The 23,588-nt window shown below is 35.9% G+C and overlaps 1 protein-coding gene across 4 annotated transcripts in view; it reads right to left on the bottom strand.

Moving 5' to 3' along the window:
• Positions 1 to 23,588, bottom strand: part of LOC133516044 (peroxidase-like) — a 105,358-nt gene that overhangs the window by 10,504 nt on the left and 71,266 nt on the right. For 3 of the 4 annotated variants that reach the window (XM_061848763.1, XM_061848762.1, XM_061848760.1), the window contains 7 exons: positions 21,505 to 21,681; positions 18,858 to 18,878; positions 17,837 to 18,033; positions 14,104 to 14,302; positions 13,175 to 13,372; positions 5,925 to 6,075; positions 3,804 to 3,980 (listed from right to left, as the gene is read on the bottom strand). In XM_061848763.1, the coding sequence (XP_061704747.1) occupies positions 3,804 to 3,980; positions 5,925 to 6,075; positions 13,175 to 13,372; positions 14,104 to 14,302; positions 17,837 to 18,033; positions 18,858 to 18,878; positions 21,505 to 21,681 (1,120 nt within the window). The remainder of the gene's footprint in view (positions 1 to 3,803; positions 3,981 to 5,924; positions 6,076 to 13,174; positions 13,373 to 14,103; positions 14,303 to 17,836; positions 18,034 to 18,857; positions 18,879 to 21,504; positions 21,682 to 23,588) is intronic. The other variant, XM_061848761.1, reaches the window with a different exon arrangement.

The raw sequence follows: 23,588 nt of genomic DNA, 5'->3' as shown, positions 1-23,588 counted from the left end.
TTCGCTAACAGTTACGGCCCAATTAAAACTTAACAAGTCCATTTTTTTTAATGTAGATTAGAAAGTCTTTTAATTTGTCGAGTGTTTAATTAAAAGTTATCAGGGCATATTTCCAATTAGTTGAGTATTTGAGAAACGGAGAAGGTATCTAAAATTGGCAACCTTTATTAGGTTGAGCTCGTATTGCGGGATGCTCAGATATAAGATAAAGGGGTTATAGAATTTTCGGTTAGCAGCTCGCTAAGCACCTTTAGGATTGTTCAGTTTATTTGAAAGCGATACTGCCGACAGTGGTAACAAACAGGACACACAACAACAAGTATCTAAGAGGTATTCAATTACTTATCCTTTGAGTGAGTTTTACTTTAAAAAAACGTAGAATGTCTAAAACGTCGGTAGCTAGATTACTTAAACCTTAGCCAGGAATGACATATTGATTACGGTACTTAGTTATAAAAAAATATATCTACTTTTATTTTTATTATTTCTTTAAAAACCGTATGGTCGTTGTCCACTTTCCGTTACCAGCGGTTCTATGTGGTTCGTAAGGGTAGTGACCACGTCTTACATCATGTAATCGTTAACACTATAAAACCAGTATTTAAGTTATAATTACACACTATTACATATTCATTTAAAACAAAAATAAAACCATAATATTCATTTTTTTAAACTGTGATAACTAACACACAAATACCTACAGGAAGCACGAACCACCGGCACCTGTTCGGCTTGCGTGAATGCACAGACCAACCGCGAATGTCTTTCCTAGCGAGTATATTTTGAGATATTTTAATTTTAGTCCATATTTACTTAAACGGTTCATTCATAGTAATAGTCTAACCCGTAAATGTGATGTAAATACCTTACAAGTTCCTCCTAGTATATCCTCTGCTCGTCAAAACAATATATTTGCTCTGTGGTCGGAATGAGATCACCACCGGCTAAGGTTAATTGCATACCTTTGAATAACGATGCAATAGGGTTGTTTCCAATTTTTTGAAACGCTTGTAATACGTTATATATTAACCAAACGTTGCCTTAAAATTCAACTTTTACCCTAAAAACGGCTTTAAATATGGTTAATTTACAAAATATATTTTGACTCATGCTTTCGCGCCCAAAACGCTCTTTGAAAATTGTGTGACGTCACAGTTTACGGTTTGACACATAACTATGTACATACACACGTAACACCAAGGCCCCCCGTTGTCTGTTCTCAGTACAAAATTTGATACTCAAGCCGGAGCCATTTAGGTGGTGGGCAAGCTGTGTATGCGTGCGTGTAGATTGGTGACATGTTTTCTGCAATAATTGAGTTATTTTATTATATCACAAGTATTCATTATCCATTAGCATTTCTATGATGTTAATTTTTAGTGAAGATATCGAAGCTTCAATTAATTGCCCACCACCAAAATGGCTACGGCTTGAGTATTAAATTTTGTACTGAGAACAGACAACGGGGGGCCTACCGCGAAAACCGAAAATCGCATACTGCAGGAATCTTTTTCTTTTACTCTTACTAAGACGTAATTAGAGTAAAAAGAGAAAAATGCCCGCGATTGACGAACTTCGATTTTCGCGGTTAAACCCTACTGTCAAACCGAGAGTTGTGAGTGTTGTGACGTCATCAAAATCTTCAATGTCGTGTCGACTTGGGTCACGTGACGTGTGTTAAAAGATATTTTAAATTCAATATTTACAAAAATATGCTCATTAGAGGTCCACTAAAGGTTTACATCTTCTTTTAGTATTATAAGAATTTATTGGGATACATTTCTGCCTTAAAATTTGTAGATGGAAACAACCCTATTGCCATGGCATCGCTCTGCCAATGTGTGTCTAGCCGGGTTAGAATAATTATTGTAATTAATTCCAAATTTCCAGCGCGATACCGAATCAATTCTAGAACCGTTCACTCAAAATGAACCACAATGATCCACTGATTTCTCCTCACAAATTTCATCACAGTTGAGCGTTTCTAGTTTGTACAACATGACCCTGATATATAATTATATACAGCTGTTTATAATTGGAGGTCACTGGCTGTCTGGTCTGCCTATAGATACATATGTCAAAAATATTTCCCGCCCAAAATCTTTGGAAATGTCAGGAAAAAAAAACGAAATATAATTTGTTCTATTTTTTGGTTTTGTCCTCTTAACCGCGGACAGACGTGATTGGTCAATTTCATTATAGTTGACTAAACCGTTTCAACATTGAATATTATTGTTGAGTTTCGAGCCCATAGTGAAAAGTATACAATTTTAGTTTGGCATGTGAAGTTTTAATTCAACCATTATAGTCGACGCGTTGAAAATTTGTATTTTATACAATCGTGATATAATAGAGAGCTTTTCGGTCGAGTACCGTTTAGGCCACGAAGCTTCCTAAGTAGGTAAGCGTACCAGATTGAAAAGCTTGATTATATCACTATACAGGACCCGCGCGATAAATATAGCACATCGGAATTTCGGCTTCGTAGAGCGTTTTCTCTTTCTCTCTCGTTGTCTCCCATATTCTAGACTAGTATTTTTATACAATTTTGGTGTTTGACGATCCTTTTGTGAAATTATTATTATTAAATTTGACTTATCTATAATAATTCAATGTTTTTTAAGAACAATAATAACTGCATCAATAAATTGCTCTGATATTCAGATTTGATATTTGTAAAACTTGCCATTTGACAATTTAAAAGTGCTTGTTGCTAGGCCTATTAGAATAAAAAATATATCTGTTTAAAGACCGATGTACAATATTTATCGCCGAGTACTGTAATTGTTTTCAATACTTTTTCTATGAGTCAACAAAAATACATCTAGTTACAATAGTACATTATTGCAGAGGCCGGAAAAGGGCAATTCGTGGATGAGTTTCTATCATACTCAGATCATAGAAGAAGAATGGTAGCATACTACCATATCATACAGCTTGAAATGATGCTAACCGGGTCGTGTAGACGCAGCCGGCGGCTATATGAATTGAGTGTTTGTATTTTTCTTAGTGGATAAATGTTTTTAAAAAGTAAAAAACAATACAGTAATAACTTCCCGTCCGCTAAAACACAACAATAATGGTTTGATTTTTTTTAATTTGAGTTTGACCATGACCATAATGAAGAACTTCCCGTATTATTTTTGCTACAATAAGGTGAACGTTTCCGAGCATATTGGAGAAAAAACCATTTATATCTCGAAAACAAAAATTCCGACACCGGAGATTTTTTTATGAAATTACTTATGAAGCCTTTGTAGTTATACTCTTAATACTAAAATATTCCCCTCCAAAAATCAAATTAGTAGGACAAAATCGAAATTTAATTATATATGAACCATTAATATCTCGAAAACCGAAATTCCGACAACGAAGAATTCTTATAATACCTATTACGTACTTATGAAACTTATATGGTTATAAAATTAAAATATCTCCTGTCAAAAATCTTTGGATATGTTATGAGTTTCGAAGATTTTTAACCCTGATTGCACCGATCGTTGTCATATTACACTAAGCTAGCCCCCCGGAAAGAGGAATATAATATTGTGAGCAACGAAACTCTTTTAGATAATTTGATATAATATTATTTATAGGTCCGGGCGTCCGGCAGCTGTTCGTCGGTGGAGTCTAGAGTGATAAGGCAGCAGTGGTTTGAAAAATCGGTTATAACATTTATTTTTGAAATAAACCACGAACTAGAAAAGGACATCGATATTTCTATTTAAAAAAAATATAGCTTAGGTACAAGTCACCCTTACATGCAATTTATGTGAAAATATTTGATTAAATTAGACGCTCACTTGAATAAGAATTGTGTTATCTCGCTGGTCCAGAATTGGTCGCTGAAATCCATCTGTTGCGTCGCCAAGCCCCGAGCCAAGTCCTCGAATGTATTGCCGATCTCCAAAATCAGGGGCCGATTGAACCAGTCGCTCATGCGCACTGCGCCTAATAGTTTGCGGTTTTCAGATATCAGCCTGCAACATAATAACTGATTAACTTCTTTGTTCGAAAATACCTTTGCGCTGAAAGCTAGAAGGAAAATCATTATAGAAAGCTCAAAAAAATATTCCCAACACAATCCCCAAATATTCTGGCTATTTAACGATTTATATCTAATTAACAACTAAAACTTTTTTCTATTATATATTTGGGATGTGTATCAAAAGTTCAAAAACATATCTATTACACATAATATTTTTTGTTAATACCTTCTGAAAGAGATAAAATATTAGTAGGTGTACAATCGCGATTATGAAAAATATTTTTCCGGTTTTCAAAATGTCCTAATATGGTCGTAACACGTCTACGTGTCAAAATCGAAACGCTTTGCGTTTGTTGTAATTGTTCAGTACCCCTAGTGTAACTTTGATCGACATCATAACGTGACGAACGCGTTTGCGTTAAGTCTCATTTTGTATAGGATTTTGAGTTTCCAAAACGTCCCGCTTGGCGCGCTCTTTCGAAATCCAATACAAAATGAGACTAAACGCAAACGCGTACGTCACGTTTGGAAATCGAATTTATTTACACTAGGGGTACTGATCTCGCTTATTTAATATAAGTAACTGCCTTACTAAAAAGCAATTTATATTTAAACCATAACGATGATACTTGTATTGAAATACGAACCACGATGGTGCCACGTTACGGTTATCATTTTCTGAACATCAATATTCAAACAAATTTTATGGCGCAATTACATGGTGTCGTGTTTTGAAAAACCATACGAAAGTCTTCTTCTTCCTCGCGTTATCCCGGCATTTTGCCACGGCTCATGGGAGCCTGGGGTCCGCTTAACAACTAATCCCAAGATGTGGTGTAGGCACTAGTTTTTACGAATGCGACTGCCATCTGACCTTCCAACCCAGAGGATAAACTAGGCCTTGTTGGGATTAGTCCAGTTTCCCTTCACCGAAAAGCGACTGGTAAATATCAAATGATATTTCGTACATAAGTTCCGAAAAACTCATTGGTACGAGCCGGGGTTTGAACCCGCGACCTCCGTATAGCAAGTCGCACGCTCTTACAGCTAGGCCACCAGCGCTTCCAAAAACAATACGAAAGTATTATAACCTAAGTAGCATTATTATCCTTTAAAAAAACTACCAACATCAATGGTTCTTTACCACCGAAAATTGATTTTTTAAATATGTGACCGCCACCGGCAAAACGTCCCACTTTGTCGCTTGCCATAAGGACGCCTTGTCAGGTTATTCGTATAAAGATACACGCAAATCTCGTCTTATGGCTCGTCTAATGGCAAGCGACAAAGTGGGACGGTATGCCGCGGCGGCGGTCACATATATTGCACATGGTTGGGACACAAAAACTGGTTACACTGTTATGTCGTTTAAAATCCGAGTTAACTATTAGACATTAATGTATCTTTTTATATTTGTATAGAAAGGGGATTCTAGTTACATAATTGCTATATTTTAGATAAAATGTCATAACAAATTTTCAGAAAAACAAAAGAAATCCGTGACATTTTGAACTTGTAATAATTAAAATATTTAGTAATTAAGATAGAGATACTAATTGGATATATAACTAGAGGTAGGTTATTAATAATGTTTTGTTTATTTTGTTTGTTTGGATGTTTTTTACTTGTTTACGTATATATTGTATATTGACAAATGTTAAATTGTGTTTTTAATAAATGGCTTATCAAGCTCGATTAACTAAGTAAATTGATATAGACTTAACTGATTTTCTTAGGAAACATGCTATTCTTATAAGTCACAAAAAGAATACAAATCACTCATTTTATACATATGTACTAATTGTTTAAGTTAAAGTAGCTAATTCACTGAGCGTTCTCGTTATATTTAAATTTTTGTATAATATTGAGATAAAAACATTCCGGTTTCGGTCTCTCAGTCTGCTTTTGGAAAACTACACTGGTGTAATTTACGTACTGGAGGAAGCCTCGGATGAGCGTGTGGAAGTGTCTGAAGGCGGCGGTGGCGTGTTCGTCGAGGACAGAAGGGTCCACGTTGGGGTTGTAGTCGTTCACGTAACCCTGAACGCCTGGGTAGATTAGCTTATTCTTAATCATGTTCTCAGTGCCTGCACAGATAAAATCATATAGGTATGTAGGTACAAGCTGCACACAAATAGAAAAAGTAACTGAGTCTTGCTTTTTTTTTCAAAAAAGTTGACAGAGTTAGTACCTTACGAAATTTTGTAGAAAGTCAATTGCTGGACTATAAAGAAAGAACCGTTGGTTTGGGACAACTTCAATAGAGGATCTCAATATACATTCTAATAATTAAATAGTAGGCATTAGTATTCCTATTATTTAATTGCCTGGTATAAACATATATTATATTATATTATAGCCTCTTTATTCCTTATTTATTTTACATTTTGTTACATGTATACATAATTTACCTTATGATTAAAAATAAAATTACAAAACAAGACTACTTATATTTATGTATAGCATGCAGTCAGTGGCGTAGCGAGGGGGGGGGGGGGGGGCTAGGGGGGCCATGGCCCCGGGCGGCACAAGAGAGGGGGCGGCAAACACGGCATTAAAAAATATATAAAATTAAGAATTCAACACTTTTCAAATCGCGCCACGAAACGCGCCAATGCACCGCGGGAACGAACGGCGCTAGGCGAGGGGGCCTACCGCAAAAAACGAAATTCGCAATTTGCGGGGTTCTTTCTCTTTTACTCTCACTAAGACGTAATTAGAGTGATAGAGAAAAATGTCCGCAACTGACGAACTTCGATTTTCGCGATTATAGCCCAGGGGCGGTCCAACGCTGTCGGAGTCCGGCGTTCGGAGCCACCGCCGAGCTTACACGATTGTCCGCTAGTTATATGACGTCACATCAAATTGAACACAGCGCCCCCTGCGCGCCATCTAATTCCGGGTGCCGTCGGCGCCTTCATTTTAAAAAAGTCGGACATAGCCCGACGTGCTTACTTACTAGGGCTCGCGGTCGTGTCCGTGATTCGTGAACCCGTAGCCGTGCGCCCGGTTTCGTGATTCACGGCTACGGTTTTCTGGTCCGTTCCGCACGTGACATTCGGCTACGTGAAATTAGGGTACGTGAATCCGTGTAGATCCGTGTAGGCGTGATCACGGCTTCACGTATCTTAAGAACACGCCGGTTCGGTCCGCCCGCGACGTTGAGTGAAGATACGATGCGGTCTCTAAGAGCTACGAATAAATATTTATCATGAATTTTTTATTCATAGCTCTAATTCCGTTTCATTACTTTTCAATTAAAATTTATTTTCAATAGTAAGGCCTTTTAAATATTAATGAAAAGAACCAAACATTAATTACAATGAATAGCTACTTTAATATATATTTTTTATACTACGTCGGTGGCAAACAAGCATACGGCCCGCCTGATGGTAAGCAGTCTCCGTAGCCTATGTACGCCTGCAACTCCAGAGGAGTTACATGCGCGTTGCCGACCCTAAACCCGCCCCCCCCCCCCTCGTTGAGCTCTGGCAACCTTACTCACCGGCAGGAACACAAACGAGTTGCTAAAATAATACAACAACACTGTGTGTCAGGAGACCAACTATGATGTCAGGAGTAACTAATGACAATGAATGTGAGTTCAAAATTCTAAACTGCTCCCTCCAGATTAAATAAAAAATACCACGAATTTGTAAAACAAAACATCGCGGTCACTTCTTTCAACTTCACGAATAAAAGGTAAAGCCCACAGCTACTTATGTATATTGTTTGTTTCATTTTAATAAGTCGCTCGCAAATCTTATTATCTTTGTCTGCACGTGCAACTGCACTTCTTATCTCCAAAAAAAAAACCGGTATGTTGGCTTAGCTTGTTAGTCATACAATAAAACGCTCTAACAATAATATGTCATTATTACCTTCAATCTAGAAATAAACAGTACTCTTTAATGCCCCGAAAGTCCGAAACTGATAAGAACTGCAGCTGCGTACTTTTTTCCGTGGCCCCGTACATGTGTTTTTGTTGAATTTGTTTACCTGTATTACCTTTATCAATTTTATCATACCTACCGAAGATTTGCAGACCCTTTTGTTTCTTTGGATTAGGATTGCCTTGTTTATATTTAGGCTACGTTATATTCTTTGATAGTAGCAAGCTTTTACAAGTTCAAGTTTGCTTTTTCATTCATTTCATTATTAAGTACTTAAGTAGGAGGGACAAAAATCTAAATAAAAAATAATCGTGCCCAGTCATTTTTAATGAAGGTCGCCAAAAAAATAAGAATCAAACTTAGAAATCAGAAAGTAGTTCTTTAAAAAGGTCAAGGTCACTGAGAGCCCATCTTGAAGTATGGAAAATAATAAAAATTGCGATTTTGTTGGTTTAATTTTGCAATTATGTATATATATATATAGTTGATATACAATCTTTTTTTTTTTGATAAAATGTAATGATCGTATGTAAAGAGTAAAGTAAATATATAGGAAAAGAGAGCCCTCTTGAAGCATTTTAAGGAAACTAATTTCGAAGCCCTGTCTCTATTTTGTATCCGAAACTAGCAATGTATGTATGCCTGCACATCTACATATGCATCCGTATGTGTAGGTACTTTATTGCGAAAAATTGCTCATTTGCTATCTATTTTACTCGATTTTGTTATAAATTTCAACATGTATCATCAATCATCATCCCTATTCAATATAAATACTCTTTATTGCACACCTCAATAAAAGAAAACATACACATAAGCACAGGTAAACAACATGCGGTCTTATCGCTAAAAGGCAACCTTTGGGTTTCGGAAATTAAAAAAATTACATTGTCAGTAACCATCGCGCTGGTAGTGGTACTGGATAAAAATAATGGTACGAAAGTGTGATCAAGAAAACAATAAATGTGATAATTAAGGTCAGTAGGTAAATTGAAGAAAATTTAAAGTTTGATAATCACTGCTGTTTTTTAAATAGGTAAAGATCTGATTGTTTCTGGTCCGATCTTTACCTGGAAGGATCAAGATCGGATATCGGTCTACAGCAGTGCTAGGTCTGCTAACACAATTACAAAAACAAACACAGTTTCATCACAATACGCAAAATAAATTACAGAGCGAAGATCGGATAGAAGGAAGATTCGCGAAATTTACCTTGCTCTCTGTGATTGCACATAGCACAAGCCCGACTCCCTGAGCGACGCGGGGACACTGACTGTCGAGGCCAAATTAGGGGGAAATGAATGTCCTACGTTCTTCACCCGCATCCGGTATTTACCCAACATACCTTAATCGTTGAACCGCCGCATTTCAAAATGGCCCTTATTTTGATATCGGCTAGCCGTAATGTAATACGGCGGATTATACAATACGACTGCGATACTTATATATAAATCCCCTCGTCAATGTAATTTCATTAAATTTGCTATCTAGTGGCAAACATCAAAGTAGTTATCTTTTACTTGTGACGCACAAGTGTGAGCAATGTAAAATACTATATTTCAAAAAAAAATTGCCTACTACGTAATAAAAGAAAATGTGATTATTAAATTATAATACGAAAGGTGGTCAAATCGCAAAATGCTGTCGTTTTATTTAAAATAATGAAATAATTAGACCAGTTCCGAAAGTACCGGGAAATCCCGGTTCTTTAAAACAGTACCGGTTCTGCAATCCCTAATAAGGATGTTATGCCCATCACTATTCCTTCTGTGTACGTATATTTAGAAACTGTCTCCGCCTCCAATTCGTGCGATAAGGACAACTGCAGCTCGGACCGAAATTCACTCGCAAAAAACTCAAAAATCGAGGTTTCGCTCTCGACTGTTTCCTCCTCCAAAACGCAACTAATCATTATGAAATTTTGGAAATTGCAAGAGGAAGAAATAATCTATGCCTCTATGTTTTGATTTTTTGGATATTTTTTGTCATATTTGTATACTGTGCCTTTTTTTACAGCCAATTCAATTTAGCCGTTTTTGCGATTTTCGAGGCGCTGTATCTTTCGTCAAAATAAAATAATCCAAAAAAGCAAAACATAGCGGCACAGGTATTGATGATATTGATCTTATTTGAAAAAATCACTGCTCTAGGTTAAAAATCCAGGGAGGAATCAGTCGAGAGCGTTTGTATGGAAAAATCGCAACTAGGAATTCCTCTTAATACTTAACAGAGAAAAATGTCTTCTCTTGATTTAATAATGACAACCAGTAGCACAGCGTTGCTTAAGTTCATAATTATAATGATACTTACTAGGGAGTTTTACACCTTATATTTATATTAGTGCTATGCAACGAGCAGGTCGCTAGTTTTGACTATTAATCATTAGCTGGTTATACAAAAAACAGGATAACCCCATAAATTATTTAGATATAACCATTATATTCAAATCGATGCAAAAAATACAATACTAAGTGGTAACTCAATTCAATAATACCTAGGCCTTATTTATTTTTCTCCCGGGCGTGTCGAACCTACGAGACGTGCGATAAGTACCTATCCAACGGAACCGAGCCCGAAGCTCCGCACACGAACGCAGGTACGGGCTACGTATCATGGCGTGTCACGGTCACGGCGTGTCACGTGAATCCGGTCGCGAACGCAGGTACGAGGTACGTACCTTGGCGTGTTCGTGAAATTCGTGATCTTAGTACCGCCGGGCTTAAGAACCCGTAGCTACGGATCGGCGTGTATCACGGATATCAGGAGCCCTAATACTTACGTGGCGCGCCGCGCGCGTTCGGGTACCGGGCGCTCTCAGCGCCCTCATGCCAAAATAGTCGGGCGTAGCCCGATGAACTTAATAAGTACTTAATAGTATTTATCACGATCATGGTAAAAGCATTGGGCGTAGCCTGCCGTAGGTATTGGGTCCTTTGCGTGCGCTGCTGCTTTAGGCGCCCTCGCACAAAAATAATGTAAATAATTAATCACGAAATGATAACCCCAAAATGAATTAAATAAAAAATAAGTTCAAAAACTAAAACCAGACAGACTACTGAAAATCGCGCTCTAAAACGTATGAAACAAGAAAAAATCTTACCTGAACTAATAATTTACTTTTACCTTAAAGCTTATGACCGTAGCATGTCACGGCTGTCCTTTAAATATGTTTGTGAATATTGAATATACACCGTGGGTAAAATCTCATACAAAGTTTTCCAAAATCAGTCTTGTTATACAGATAATGGCAATTGTTGTGAAAATAAAATTAAGTAAGTATATGACATCAGACATATTTTGACAAATAAATGTCAATTTAGTACCTAAGTATTATTATAGAGTTCAACAACCAAATGAAACCTTTTTTAAGGCAATTGGCTTCTCATTATATATACCTACCAGCGGCCCGCCCCGGCTCCGCACGGGTATTCAACATTTATTTTTTAAATATAATATAGCCTCTATGTTCACCGGGGATAGAGTAGCTTTCCAACGGTGAAAGAATTTTTCAAATCGGTCCAGTAGTTTCGTTCGGAGCCTATTCAATGCAAACAAATAAACAAATCTTTCCTCTTTATAATATTAGTAAGATGAATGAAATAAGTAGGTATATTGTTTTCATCAAATATTAGGTACCTATATCAAATTATACGCGTGTAAATATTAATGTGTAGTGCCAGCCCTAGTATTTTCAATGTTTCTTCATCACTGATAACGGGGTCTGCTTCTGACAGACATTAAAGTTTTAAAGGAAACTCGCAAATAAAAATAAATGACATGTCATATGCAAAAAACATACACCCACACTTTTTTTGCCAAATTTAACCAAAAGTCATCCAGCATTTTTTGCTCCTTATGACCCTGAGGTCCTTCCTGAGAATGCTTGGTTAAATCTGTCGGGTTACTTGTTCCCACATTGTATACAAAATTTAGTAGGTAAAATATGTTTTGTTGTATTTATTTATCTAAAACAGTGGTGGGTCAAGTACGGCCCGCGAAAGGATTTTATCCCGCCCGCCGACGGTCCTATGAAATATTTAGCCATATGCATTGGCCCAGGATAATCGCAAATCAAAATTCAGTTTTACTGCAATTCTGGCCCCCTATGAAGAAAGTTTTCCCACCACTGATCTAAAAGATGATAAATATAAAGCATTTTCTGTGTGATTATTTCAGATGAGATTTTTTTTCATAATTTTTATTTTTAGAGCCCGATTTTCAGTAGTCGACTTTTGTATTTTACCATTTTTTGTATTTTATTTTTTGTATTTTACCATTTTTACGGAACTTTTTCTTATCTATTAACTAATGTTGATCATAAACGGGGCGGCAAATTTCTGATGGGCCCTGGGCGGCAAGAGCACACGCTACGCCGCTGAATTCGATCCACTCGAATTAAACATAATGGTCGATAAATAATTGCATATTGTGCAACAAGGGGGGTAAGTGTAATTTTGGAAGCGAGGGTAGTTGCCGACAGCCGCAGGCTGGAGGGAATTAAAGACCCGAGTTTTCAATATTCTTACCCCCGGAGTTACATACAATGTTTTTCATCACACTTGCGAAGACAAAACTAAATTTTAAGCAAAATAATTCTAAATTCGGTGACATATCAAACATTCGTCCGCCATATTGTCATTTCTTGACAGGCCTAGTAGCCAACACGCAAATCGCTTACGCTCCGTAGCGATCGAAACGCAACTGTCACTGTCGCACTAATATGGAAGAGTGATAGAGAGACACAAAGCTTTTCGTTGTCGTAGCGATAGCGTTTGTCGCCTTGGCTAGGCCGGCAGGTTAGGCATCGAAGGCATTACCAATTCGGCATTCAGCCACGATTGAAAATTATGTAAAAATATTTTAAACGGTTATTAAATTAAAAAATTAAATATTTTTAAACATAAACAAAACTATTACATTAAACGCGTCAGTATTTTAAAATTAAAACTCATTTACGCTGTATCAATTAGTGTCATAATTTAAAAAAGCTATAACTCCCTAGGAAGGGACTATGGCATGGCAATATTGGTAATTCTTTAACAACTCCATTTTCATTGTTCTTGTCTGTAATTGTAGAAATCTGTTGAAATTATAGTTGAAGCACAGAATAAATAATAGTACTCGCTTTTGTATACCACGACGGTGGCAAAGCAAAGGTGGTATCCGAAGTAAGGTTATTAAAAAAAAACAATGATTTGTTCCAAGTTGCTAATAGTTGATCATAACAGTGAAAAAAAACAATGAATTGTTTTGGGAGAATTCATTATAATAGTGTCGTGAAGCCATAGCTTACCAAGGAAGATGGGCAAATATTCATAATAGTTGATATGCTGGTTCTCAGCGACGTTGATGCGCCGGGCCTCCTGGAAGACGGTCTCGTCGTTCCAGTGCGGGTTGAGGTGCGCGAGCGCGTCCGCGATGCGGTTGTGCTCACGCAGCAGGATGATCTGCAGCACCGTCAGCTGAGGGTTCTGGTTCATTCGGATGTCACCTGATATATTTTTTGAATAAAAAAGAAAATAAAATCTATTTATTTCATATAATGAACTTATTTCTATTGGACAATTGTGTACAAAATCTCTTTTATAATGAGATTATGTCGGCGGTCACTAAACTCGCATGTAACCTAGGTATCACTATAATGATATAATTTTTTTTTTCTTTATTTTCATTTCAAGTCGAAGTTATTATCATTTTCAAAGAGTGATTTTGTAGGAAGGTAACGAATCGAAGGTATTTTCTATAATTTAAATTAAACGGACAAATTAGCTTAAAAGGCTAATTATTCACTGGTTTTACTCAGAAATATATTACACTTATTTCGTTCATCAGGAGTCTCGCAAGTACTGTAGCTATAAGAGTATTTTATTTTCGCGTTTTAATCAGCTGAGGGCGAAAGTCGCGAAATTTTATCTCCCGTAGTAAATTGTAATTAATGAAATGAAATAATAAAAAAAGGGTCATACAAAAGGTCTGTATCATCCTACTCTTATCCTAAGTATCACAAACCGAACATAAAAGTTTAAAAAAGATTGGCCAAGTTCGGGTCCTGCGAAAGATACCCGAAGCCACCGTGGTACACTAACGCCGCCTGTACCACATACCTGAGTAAGAGGGCTCGTTGGCTGACTGAGCAACTCGCAAGTGACCCTCAGGGTCCTGCGGGGCGAACTCGCGGTCTCCCCGCAGCACCATCGCTATACATTCTTCTGACCCACATACCTGCCAAGTAGCAAGGCTCGTTGGGCGACTGCGCGGACTCGCAGGTGACCGTCACGTTGGGGTCCTGCGGGGGGTACTCGCGGCCGCCGCGCAGCACAGTCGCCATGCGTCCCCCACGGTACTCCCGCAGCGGCGCCGCCTGTCCCACGCTGCTGCCGTATACTTGCGACAGGTCCATGTACGCGGTCACTACTGACAACTAAATAAACAAAAAATACAATGTACCTATTATGGTTATTATTATCTAAAAATCCTTTCTTAAGTTTAATCAGATTACCCATACCCTTTTGTTAGGGTTCCGTAGAACTACGAACCCTTATGGTTTCGCCATATCCGTCTGTCCGTCCGTCCGCGGCTTTGCTCCGTGATCGTTAGTGGTAGAAAGCTGCAATTTGGCATGGATGCATAAATCATGCATAGCGGCAAAACGGTAAAATAAAAACTACAAAAAAAGGGTAGGGTAAAGCGAAAAAAAAATCATAAAAAATTCCTTTTCTGATAGTTAGTATGGGAGGTCATACTAAATGTATTTTTTATAATTTTTTTTTTCGTTTTAACCCAATAATGTAGGGTTTCCATGAATAGGTTTTTCAAAATTTATTAAGGGTCTCCAACCGCTACTTTTGGATGAAGTGTATATTTTTGGAAATAAGTACATCATTTGTGTAATAATGACGACCGGTTTGGCCTAGTGGGTAGTGACACTGCCTACGAAGCTGATGGTCCCGGGTTCAAATCCTGGTAAGGGCATTTATTTGTGTGATGAGCTTGGATATTTGTTCCTGAGTCATGGGTGTTTTCTATGTATTTAAGTATTTGTAAATATTTATATATTATATATATCGTTGTCTAAGTACCCTCAACGGCCTCAACACAAGCCTTATTGAGCTTACTGTGGGACTTAGTCAATTTGTGTAATAATGTCCTATAATATTTATTTATTTATTTATTTATTTAAAATCACTAAAAAAAAAAATATTTGTGCCTCCTCTAACTTATGAACCATGGGTCCAAGAAATATGAAAAAGATCATAAAACAAAAATTTGATAAATACTTCAAAACTCTAGCGAACATAATCAGACTAGCCGTTTTTGAGTTATTGCAAAAAATATTCTCAGTAAAAAGACGTACAAAGCGCTGCGAAAGTACTCCCTTATGCTTGTACTTGTAATGTACAATTATATATGATACTACGAGTAACAGCCCCCGTTTATTCTTTTCTGACAGAATGGTAACTACGGGACCCTACAATGAGCATGGGCCGAGCAATAGAGCATGGATACTTAATGGATAGACATATTCTGTTGTTATGCTACCTTTAAGTGTATTTATTATCTACATGTAACGGAATTTTAGATCTGAAGCTGGAAAAACAAACAAACAAAAAATACGACATAATACGAGGGAAAGCCTGTAAAATTAATTAATTCGCAATGCACTGCTGTATTTTGATTTGGTAAACTTGGCAAGGATTTTCAGGTAATGTAGGTATAAAGTTCTATTGCACATTTTTTTATAGCTACTTGCAGAATAATTACTTGAAGTAAATAATAAAGATTTTTTTAGGTAGCGGTGCAATGTATTTTGATTTCGAGAATTTCGTCGAATATATTGAAGAACTTTTACACTTCGACGGTGATGTACTTATATTCATAGCAAATTAGACTAAAGTAAGGTGGCATCCAAACAAGTGAGTACACCTTACATACGTCATTTGGAGGTTCAACTCTGTAATCAGACACGCGGAAGCGTGTCAAGCCGAGTTCAAAAGAAAAGAACTGGGCGAGAGAACTGTATTATATTACACGAAGCATTTGGAGCCACTTTTGACCCCTATGTAACTCTAAGTCTATTAAATATAAAGATATAAAATTTCGTTCATTTATTAAAACCCTTAAGGCTAACTAGAATCCCAAATTTCATGAATATAACTCAACCGGTTATTAAGATACAAACATCTAAAAATCGGATTTTTTCTCGCAGACTTACTGACTGACCTACTGATCTAACATCAAAAACCTAACGCACTTCCAGATGACCTAGCAAGTTGAAATTTGACATCTAGGTGGGTAATTGTGTGGTTACGAACCTAAAGTAATGAAACAGTGATTTTTTACGATTTGTAATATTTTCCAAAAAACAGTTTTTATTTACACACTAAGCGCCTATCGAAATAGTAATTGCAAAAATGAATTTTAGTTTCTAAATCAACCATGATGAATACTAATAATTTCTGTACAAAAAGTAATGATAGCCCATCAAAAATATAAAATGAGAGCCATGTTCAATATTTAGAATAAGCGTCGTTGTTGACTTCACCGGCAAAAGAATTGAGATCTATATGGGTGCCAATTTCTAGTTCACTTTGGATGTAATTTGTACTTTGTACCAACAAATAAAATTTTAGAAAAATAACAGATAAATACGAGTATAATATAGCACGTATGTAAAAACCAGCCAAGTGAAATCCTCAACTTTAATTACATCCCAAGTGAACTATTAGAACTTAGCACCCATATATATTTATCTCAATTATTTTGCCGGCAAAATCAACAACGACGCATATTCTTAATATTGAACTTTGCTCTTTATTAGGAATGTCCCGTTCCGGGACAACGTATTATGTCTGAACTTAATATTTAGGCAGAAGTTAGTAGTAAACCTATAATTGTATAGTTAACAAATAATAGATTAAAATAACTAACCTATCAAACTGAAAATCTAAATCTAGAAATAAAAAAAATAATCTTAATATAAATAACTTAAACAAACTCTCCCTCTGCGGCTTGGTGCATTTCCTTGCTGTATGGCAATACTTATTATTTGCGCCAGTTCTACGATCACCAGTGGCGTCTGCTGTTCTTTTTGATAATTCCTTAATCCTTTACCGCATATGCAACTATATATGGCAGTTATAATATTGAATTTTATTGACAGCTTTTAAAGCCCAAATTTCAATAAAATATTTTTTATGACATGCGTTAAGGGGTTAAATAGTGTAATCGTGCTCGGACTCTACGAGCCAAGGGTACGAAATCGTATTTGGGGCCAAGACCCCTACTTGGTTCTCATTTCACATTTGTTTTTTTTAATAAATTGCCTCAAGTTTAGTGAGGGTTTGTGTTGGTATTTAGATCTATCGAAACGATCTAACTTTTTAACAAACAAAAGTACCTACTTATTTTTGTTGAACCAGAGTTATGAAAATCTGGCAAAATCATATGGCTTCGTTAGGGATAACAATAGTAAATCCGCTTATAATCAGATTTGCAAAATATTTTAAATGAGTTACGTAGTTTTAGAAACCGCATCTAAGTACAAGTGAAAGATAAGTTAAACCCAAAAGGACATAGATTTGTTTGTATTCAAGATATGTTTTGCTATCAAAATCATATATGTATTAGTTATTATTTGTAAAACAATTCGGCTCTAATTTCGTCTGTCATTAGTTACTCTTCGCAAAGGTAAGGATATTTAGTCAGTATTAATGAAGTAACATTAATTAATGAACCACGCAATTATTTATAATATGGGCGCATATTATAAGTAAATGCGCGGTTCATTGCATTTATATCCGTCATTATTAGAAACCCTGATACATGTTAATATTTACTGATAAATACCTGATACTTGAGAGTAGGTAGAGATAGGAGCTTCTTAATGAAAATCTAAATTATGACTGGAGTAGTAATTAATTCATTGGTGAAAACGGATTTGAAATAAATGTTTTACCGGGGCGGCAGGAGCAGCAGGCGGCGTGCAGCCCCTGTCCCTGGTGGACGTGGTTCTAACGAAGTTCATGCACTGCGTGCCGTAGGGCGCGTGCACGGGGTCGCCCGGCGGAATGAGGATGGGCCGGCACTGCGGGTTGGTGGCCGCGTCTGGCGCAAGCTGCCCGCTGTCGTCGCAACAAGTCACCGGTTCCTTGTCTAAAACATCAATTAATGTTATACCTTATATTAAATTTTCAAAGACACGCCAAAAAAATGCGAACTTTGAAAACACGCCAAATTTTATAACAAACATAAATGGAGGGTTAGATTTACACCAATGAATGAAATATATTGGTTTTTCCTAATAAGTAACAAATATGAACATTTTCAAAGAACAGTTTCTATATAAGTAAAATAATAATAATTCAGCCTATATACGTCCCACTGCTGGGCACAGGCCTCCTCTCATGTGCAAGAGGGCTCGGGCTATAGTCCCCACGCTAGCTTCTATATAAGTATTTCATTTTTTACTTTACTAAAATACTTACTTACTTACATTAATAAAAAAACTTGCTTACTTACATTATATTGTGCATTAAAAATATTTCAAAATGTTATTAAATTATTCAAACTTATATTTAATGGTTAAAAATGAGTTACATAAAATACAAACTTATAATAAAATCAAATGGTAGGAATAGGAATCACAGATTTCTGCTTCATTATACATGAATAATGTACCTACTATTAACATTCAATTCATACACTTTAAAAAAAAATGTTGAGTCATTCAAACGTACCTAAATAAATAAAGAAGCTACGGAAGCGAACCAACTGGAAGTCAATTAAATTTCAATCACAAACGATGTCTAATCCCGGACCGATACAAACACAGCGCGAGCCCGTGGAACGGGAGCGGGAGACGTCCCTACCCCTACGACGTCGAGTCACAAGAAAAGCCACCAAATGAATCACGAACAAACAAACAGATATAACACAAAACACAAACATTATTAATTAGGTATAAATTTAGGTACTACCGTTGCTTGTCTCGTTGCATGCTGAAAATAAAATAAAATTTTGTGATTTTTGCAGTAATTATGTATTTTGTTATTACACATGCTCGTATCTTCCTTTAAAGTAAACTGTCGTATATTGGCGTGTTTTAATGAGATTACCGCGTTATGGTTATTTTTTGACTTGGCTCTCATTCACATTGTTACATAAACATATTTAAATTAAAAATAATATTCCAAAACAACTCTCTGTTTACTCTATCTACTTAATGCTGAATATGCGTCAAACCTTTTTTATTTTATAGACATTCTCCGCAGACCCGGCTCAAAAAACAAATCGAGTTGTTATTATTATGTCTTTCTCCAGAGAATGGTGTACTTAATTTAGGAGGACGAGTTTAGCATCATAATTTACCACCATTTAAGTATCCTTTGTTTGTAAACGCATTTAGAATAACGCTTTTCACAGAATCTTCATCTAACAATTTGTATAAGCGCAACTGCTGTTGATGATTCTAAATTATAATCCATAATTTCAATCACACGCACAACGTGATTCTGACAGTTTAAATCTACCACTAATAATTCAATGCATATATATTATTACTATGCAAAGAATTTCACCAAGTTAAATTTATTTGGTAGATATTGCTAAGGATAAATCTAAAGGCGCATCTAAATCTTATGAATAAGTAAGTAGATGTTTCCAAACTAGGTTTTACGTAACATAATAGTTGAAGTTTAAAAAATAAAGATGAAGCATAAAAATAAAAATAATTATATGTGGGACAAAATGTATGCACGTACGGCCGTAAGGCCCGTAAGTATGCTCGATATTTTGGTTCGACTCGCGTAAAGATGCTTAGATATCTTCAATATCATAACTATATAAGCAATCAATAGTTGTTACCTACATATTAGATAAAGTAGCTACCTAAGTACTTGTACTTCAATTATGTGACTAAATCTCTCAAAAGGGCCTACATATAATCTTTATCGAAAATAGCGAGTGTACTTTTTTAAACTATTTTTTTTAAAGTTCACTTCAATCGAAAAAACATCATTATAAATTTATATAATCTGTTTTTCAAAACGCAGGCTTTTTACGAAAATTTGCAACTTTACTACCACTTTATTAATTTAGCACTCTCATTAACTCTGACGATTACAATTGAAAACTTATATACTAAGTACTAAGAGTGTGTCGCAGTCGTCTATATGTAGGTATCTAAAACAAATACATTTTTGACAAATAACTCTAGTTTACAGTTTGTAATTTTAGTATAGCCACAAACTTGAACTAAATGTAGGTTTTAGTAAATGTGAATGAATTATGGAAAAATAAAAGTCGGTATTTTTTTATAAATCCTATGAAAGTGAGTTCATTACAGCTTAAACTAACTACCCTTTGATTATGTGGTCGTATCAAATATACACGCTGTATAGTTTGCGAATAAAATATTCTCCACACTCGTTTCTCGAAATATCAGTGCAAAATATATTGCGTCAACTAAACTCTGATTTTTAGTTCCGTGTAATTCTGATAGCTGTCATATTTTGACATTTCAGGGATAATAAACGTTTTTTTACTGTAGGTACACTTTATCGTCCATTATTTTTATAAGACGTTAAATAAGTATACTAGCAATTTATGTCATAATACTGAGACCAGATAGTAGAATATATAAAAAACATAATTGTAGTCCAAAGGTTTATGATATATGAACGTCATTATTATACCTTTACCAATTATTTTACCTCAGGAAAATAATACCTGATACTATCTCATGTCTAAATAGTTTAAATATTAAACTATCTTTGTTTTCACGAATAAATATTATAATGATTGTGAGTAAAAATAATTGTATGAAAATGTATGTCCAATATTTATTTTGTATTGTAATTCTCATCGCATAAGGAGTATTTTTTTGCCTAAGTAGTAGTACCAGGAAACATCAGAAATCCATGGAATTAACTACGGAACCCTAAAAACCAGAGTTTTTTTTTATTACAGCGGTGTACCTTAACTTTGTCCGTAAATACCAATGTTCCGAAAAGGATTATTAGTATTATTACGCGCACGTTACTTTAATGGATTGGGCGTGCCGTCAAAACATATCATGTATGTTGATATTTACCAAAGATTACGCTCAGGTATACCAACAATGAATGTATGTATAGACTCTTGCAATAATATCTTGCACAACTAAGAGCGCAAAATTATCTACCACAACCTTATTTTCAAAAGAATCCTATAATTGTCGCGTTTAGTTGTGCTTGATACATTGCAGGTAACCCAGATGGGGGATGAGGGTTATAAAGTTTTCTTTGTTTCATCCACGAGGTTATTAGGAGAGTTAATTGCGTCTATTGTACAGTAATCATTTCATTATTACCTAGCCACTGTTATCAAGTAGGTATTCCCCTTCACATTATGAAACTAAATATACTTAAATCTAGTATTATTAAAAGCTTCATAAAGCTTGGGATTATTTTGACGATACATAGTTAATGAACTGGTATCACGGGACAAATTTACTACGATGTTCATTATTACATTTTTAATCAACTCATTATGTAGAAGCATATTATTCATATACAGTGTCATTTTCGAACGAATGAACAACTAAAAAGAATCCTTCCGAAGATTTTTACGTTGTAGAAAACTTACGGGTCTGCGTAACTCCAGCCGTGAGCGACATGTCGTGCGTGATGATCTGGCCCCACTGCTGGGCATTCAGGTTCCACACTGGGTCCACGAGGTTCTTGTCAGGGAACAGTGCCAGGCTAATAGTGCGTGGGTTTGGCAACGGCTGCCCCGTCGACGATACTGGCCAAGCGCTTATACCTACAAATAAATTCGATTCTCAGTTAATAATTGTTCACAATTTTAACTACAAGGACAGTACATACTCGTTTAATTAAATAGTTTGCATTTCGTATGCTTTAGCGAACACGCAGTAGAACAAAAGACTTACATGGGGGTAACCAGCATGTATGCACGGCTTTCTATACGAACAAACGACCTATATACGAGTACGAACCCGTTTAATAAAGGCTTGCTAAGGTAAAATTCCTACTCATTACTCTGGACCTGTTTAACTTGAGAGATGATCTTTATTAAGGAAACCAGCAATTGTGCGTAGTTTCCTACACCACTCAGAGGCACATTATGAAAAGTAGCTGTTTCACGAAAGGTGGTTTGTTGTTTTTGTAGGTAAGTAGTAGGTAATATTTTGCCTTTGCTCATTTATGCAAGTTTAAGGTTTTTTTTTTTTGTGTATTCCTTTTGGTACCTGCCTTATGAAAGCAACGTAAATAAAATGACATCATTTTTGATAAAAAAAAAAAGATCCAATGCGGGATCAGTAAAAGCAGACCTTATGCAGTCAGCTGAAAAGATAGTTGACACCTCTGCATCATGCATAGAAGTTTGTATGCAGGGGGTCATGTATCAGAGATATTATTACAGCACTAGATGTTGCCCACTACTTCTTTCCCGTGAACATTGTGCAGATGCATTAGCCTGTCAACACGTAACATTAGTATGTCACAATGTATTTCAACGAAGCTTCAAGTCCCTCATTCATAATAGGACATTGTGAAACGAAGGGGGTAAGCGAAATTTTGGATACGAGGGTGGTAATTCCCCATATCCACAGGCTGGAGGGAATTGACCCGAGTTTACAATATTCTTACCCCCGGAGTTACACGCAATGTTTTTCATCACACTTGCAAAGAACAAACAAAATTTAAAGCGAAAAAATTCTTAAATACGGTGACATATCAAACATTCGTCCGCCATTTTGGAATTTCTGGGCAGATGAGGCATCGAAGGTACAGACCTATTCGGCAATCAGCCAGGATTGAAAATTATGTAAAAATATTTTAAATGGCTGTTAAATTAAATAATTTTAAACATAACCAAAAATATTAAATTACAAATATCGTCAGTATTTTAAAAGTAAAACTCACTTATATGCTACTTGGTTTGTATGAATAAGTGACATAATTATATAAAAAAAGCTATAATATAGCCCTAGGGGACTCCATAACTCCCGCGGGAACAAAATATTCTTCGATCTTTTTCGAGCAAATGTGATGAAAAAATATTTGTTCCCGATACAAATTCTCAAGTACGTCACAACCCGCTTTGAGGGATATGTAGCTTTAAAGAACGAAGAGATTGTTTTTCTTGTATTCCATTAATATTCCTTATTCGAAATTTAAAATGTTAGATTACGAAGTTTCAAGTTTTTATCTTAAAATAAAAACAGTCTTATACACCAATTCATCACCTTTTTAACCCTCTTAGGAGTGGAATTTTTCAAAATCGCTTTTTATTTCTTGCAAATTAAAACTTTTTAGCTTTTGTACGTAATTTCAGATCTGCGTTGATGAGCCAGTAGTCCGCACACACTTATTTACGGTTCATGAGATACAGCCCGGTGACAGACGGACGGACGGACGGACAGCGAAGTCTCAGTAATAGGATCCCATTTGACCCTTTGGGTACGGAACCCTAAAAAAAGTATGGTAATATTTCAAATCATTCAGACTAGATCGAATGCTAATTAACGTTGATTTTAACGTTAATTGAGGTATTTGTAAATGTTTCGGAGTAAAAGTTCGACAAAAACATCTAATGTTGATAGAAAAGGTGACAATAAGGTTATATTTATAAGATACCTTCTCAAGTTCATAAAAAAGTATTTTTGGACTGTTTTGCTTACACCGTGTTTTTTAATTCCATTT

The sequence above is a fragment of the Cydia pomonella genome, chromosome 3, assembly GCF_033807575.1.
Source record: "Cydia pomonella isolate Wapato2018A chromosome 3, ilCydPomo1, whole genome shotgun sequence".
Lineage (NCBI taxonomy): Eukaryota > Metazoa > Arthropoda > Insecta > Lepidoptera > Tortricidae > Cydia > Cydia pomonella.
The sequence above is the reverse complement of the archived record's forward strand: the minus strand, read 5'-3'. Positions and strand labels throughout refer to the sequence as shown.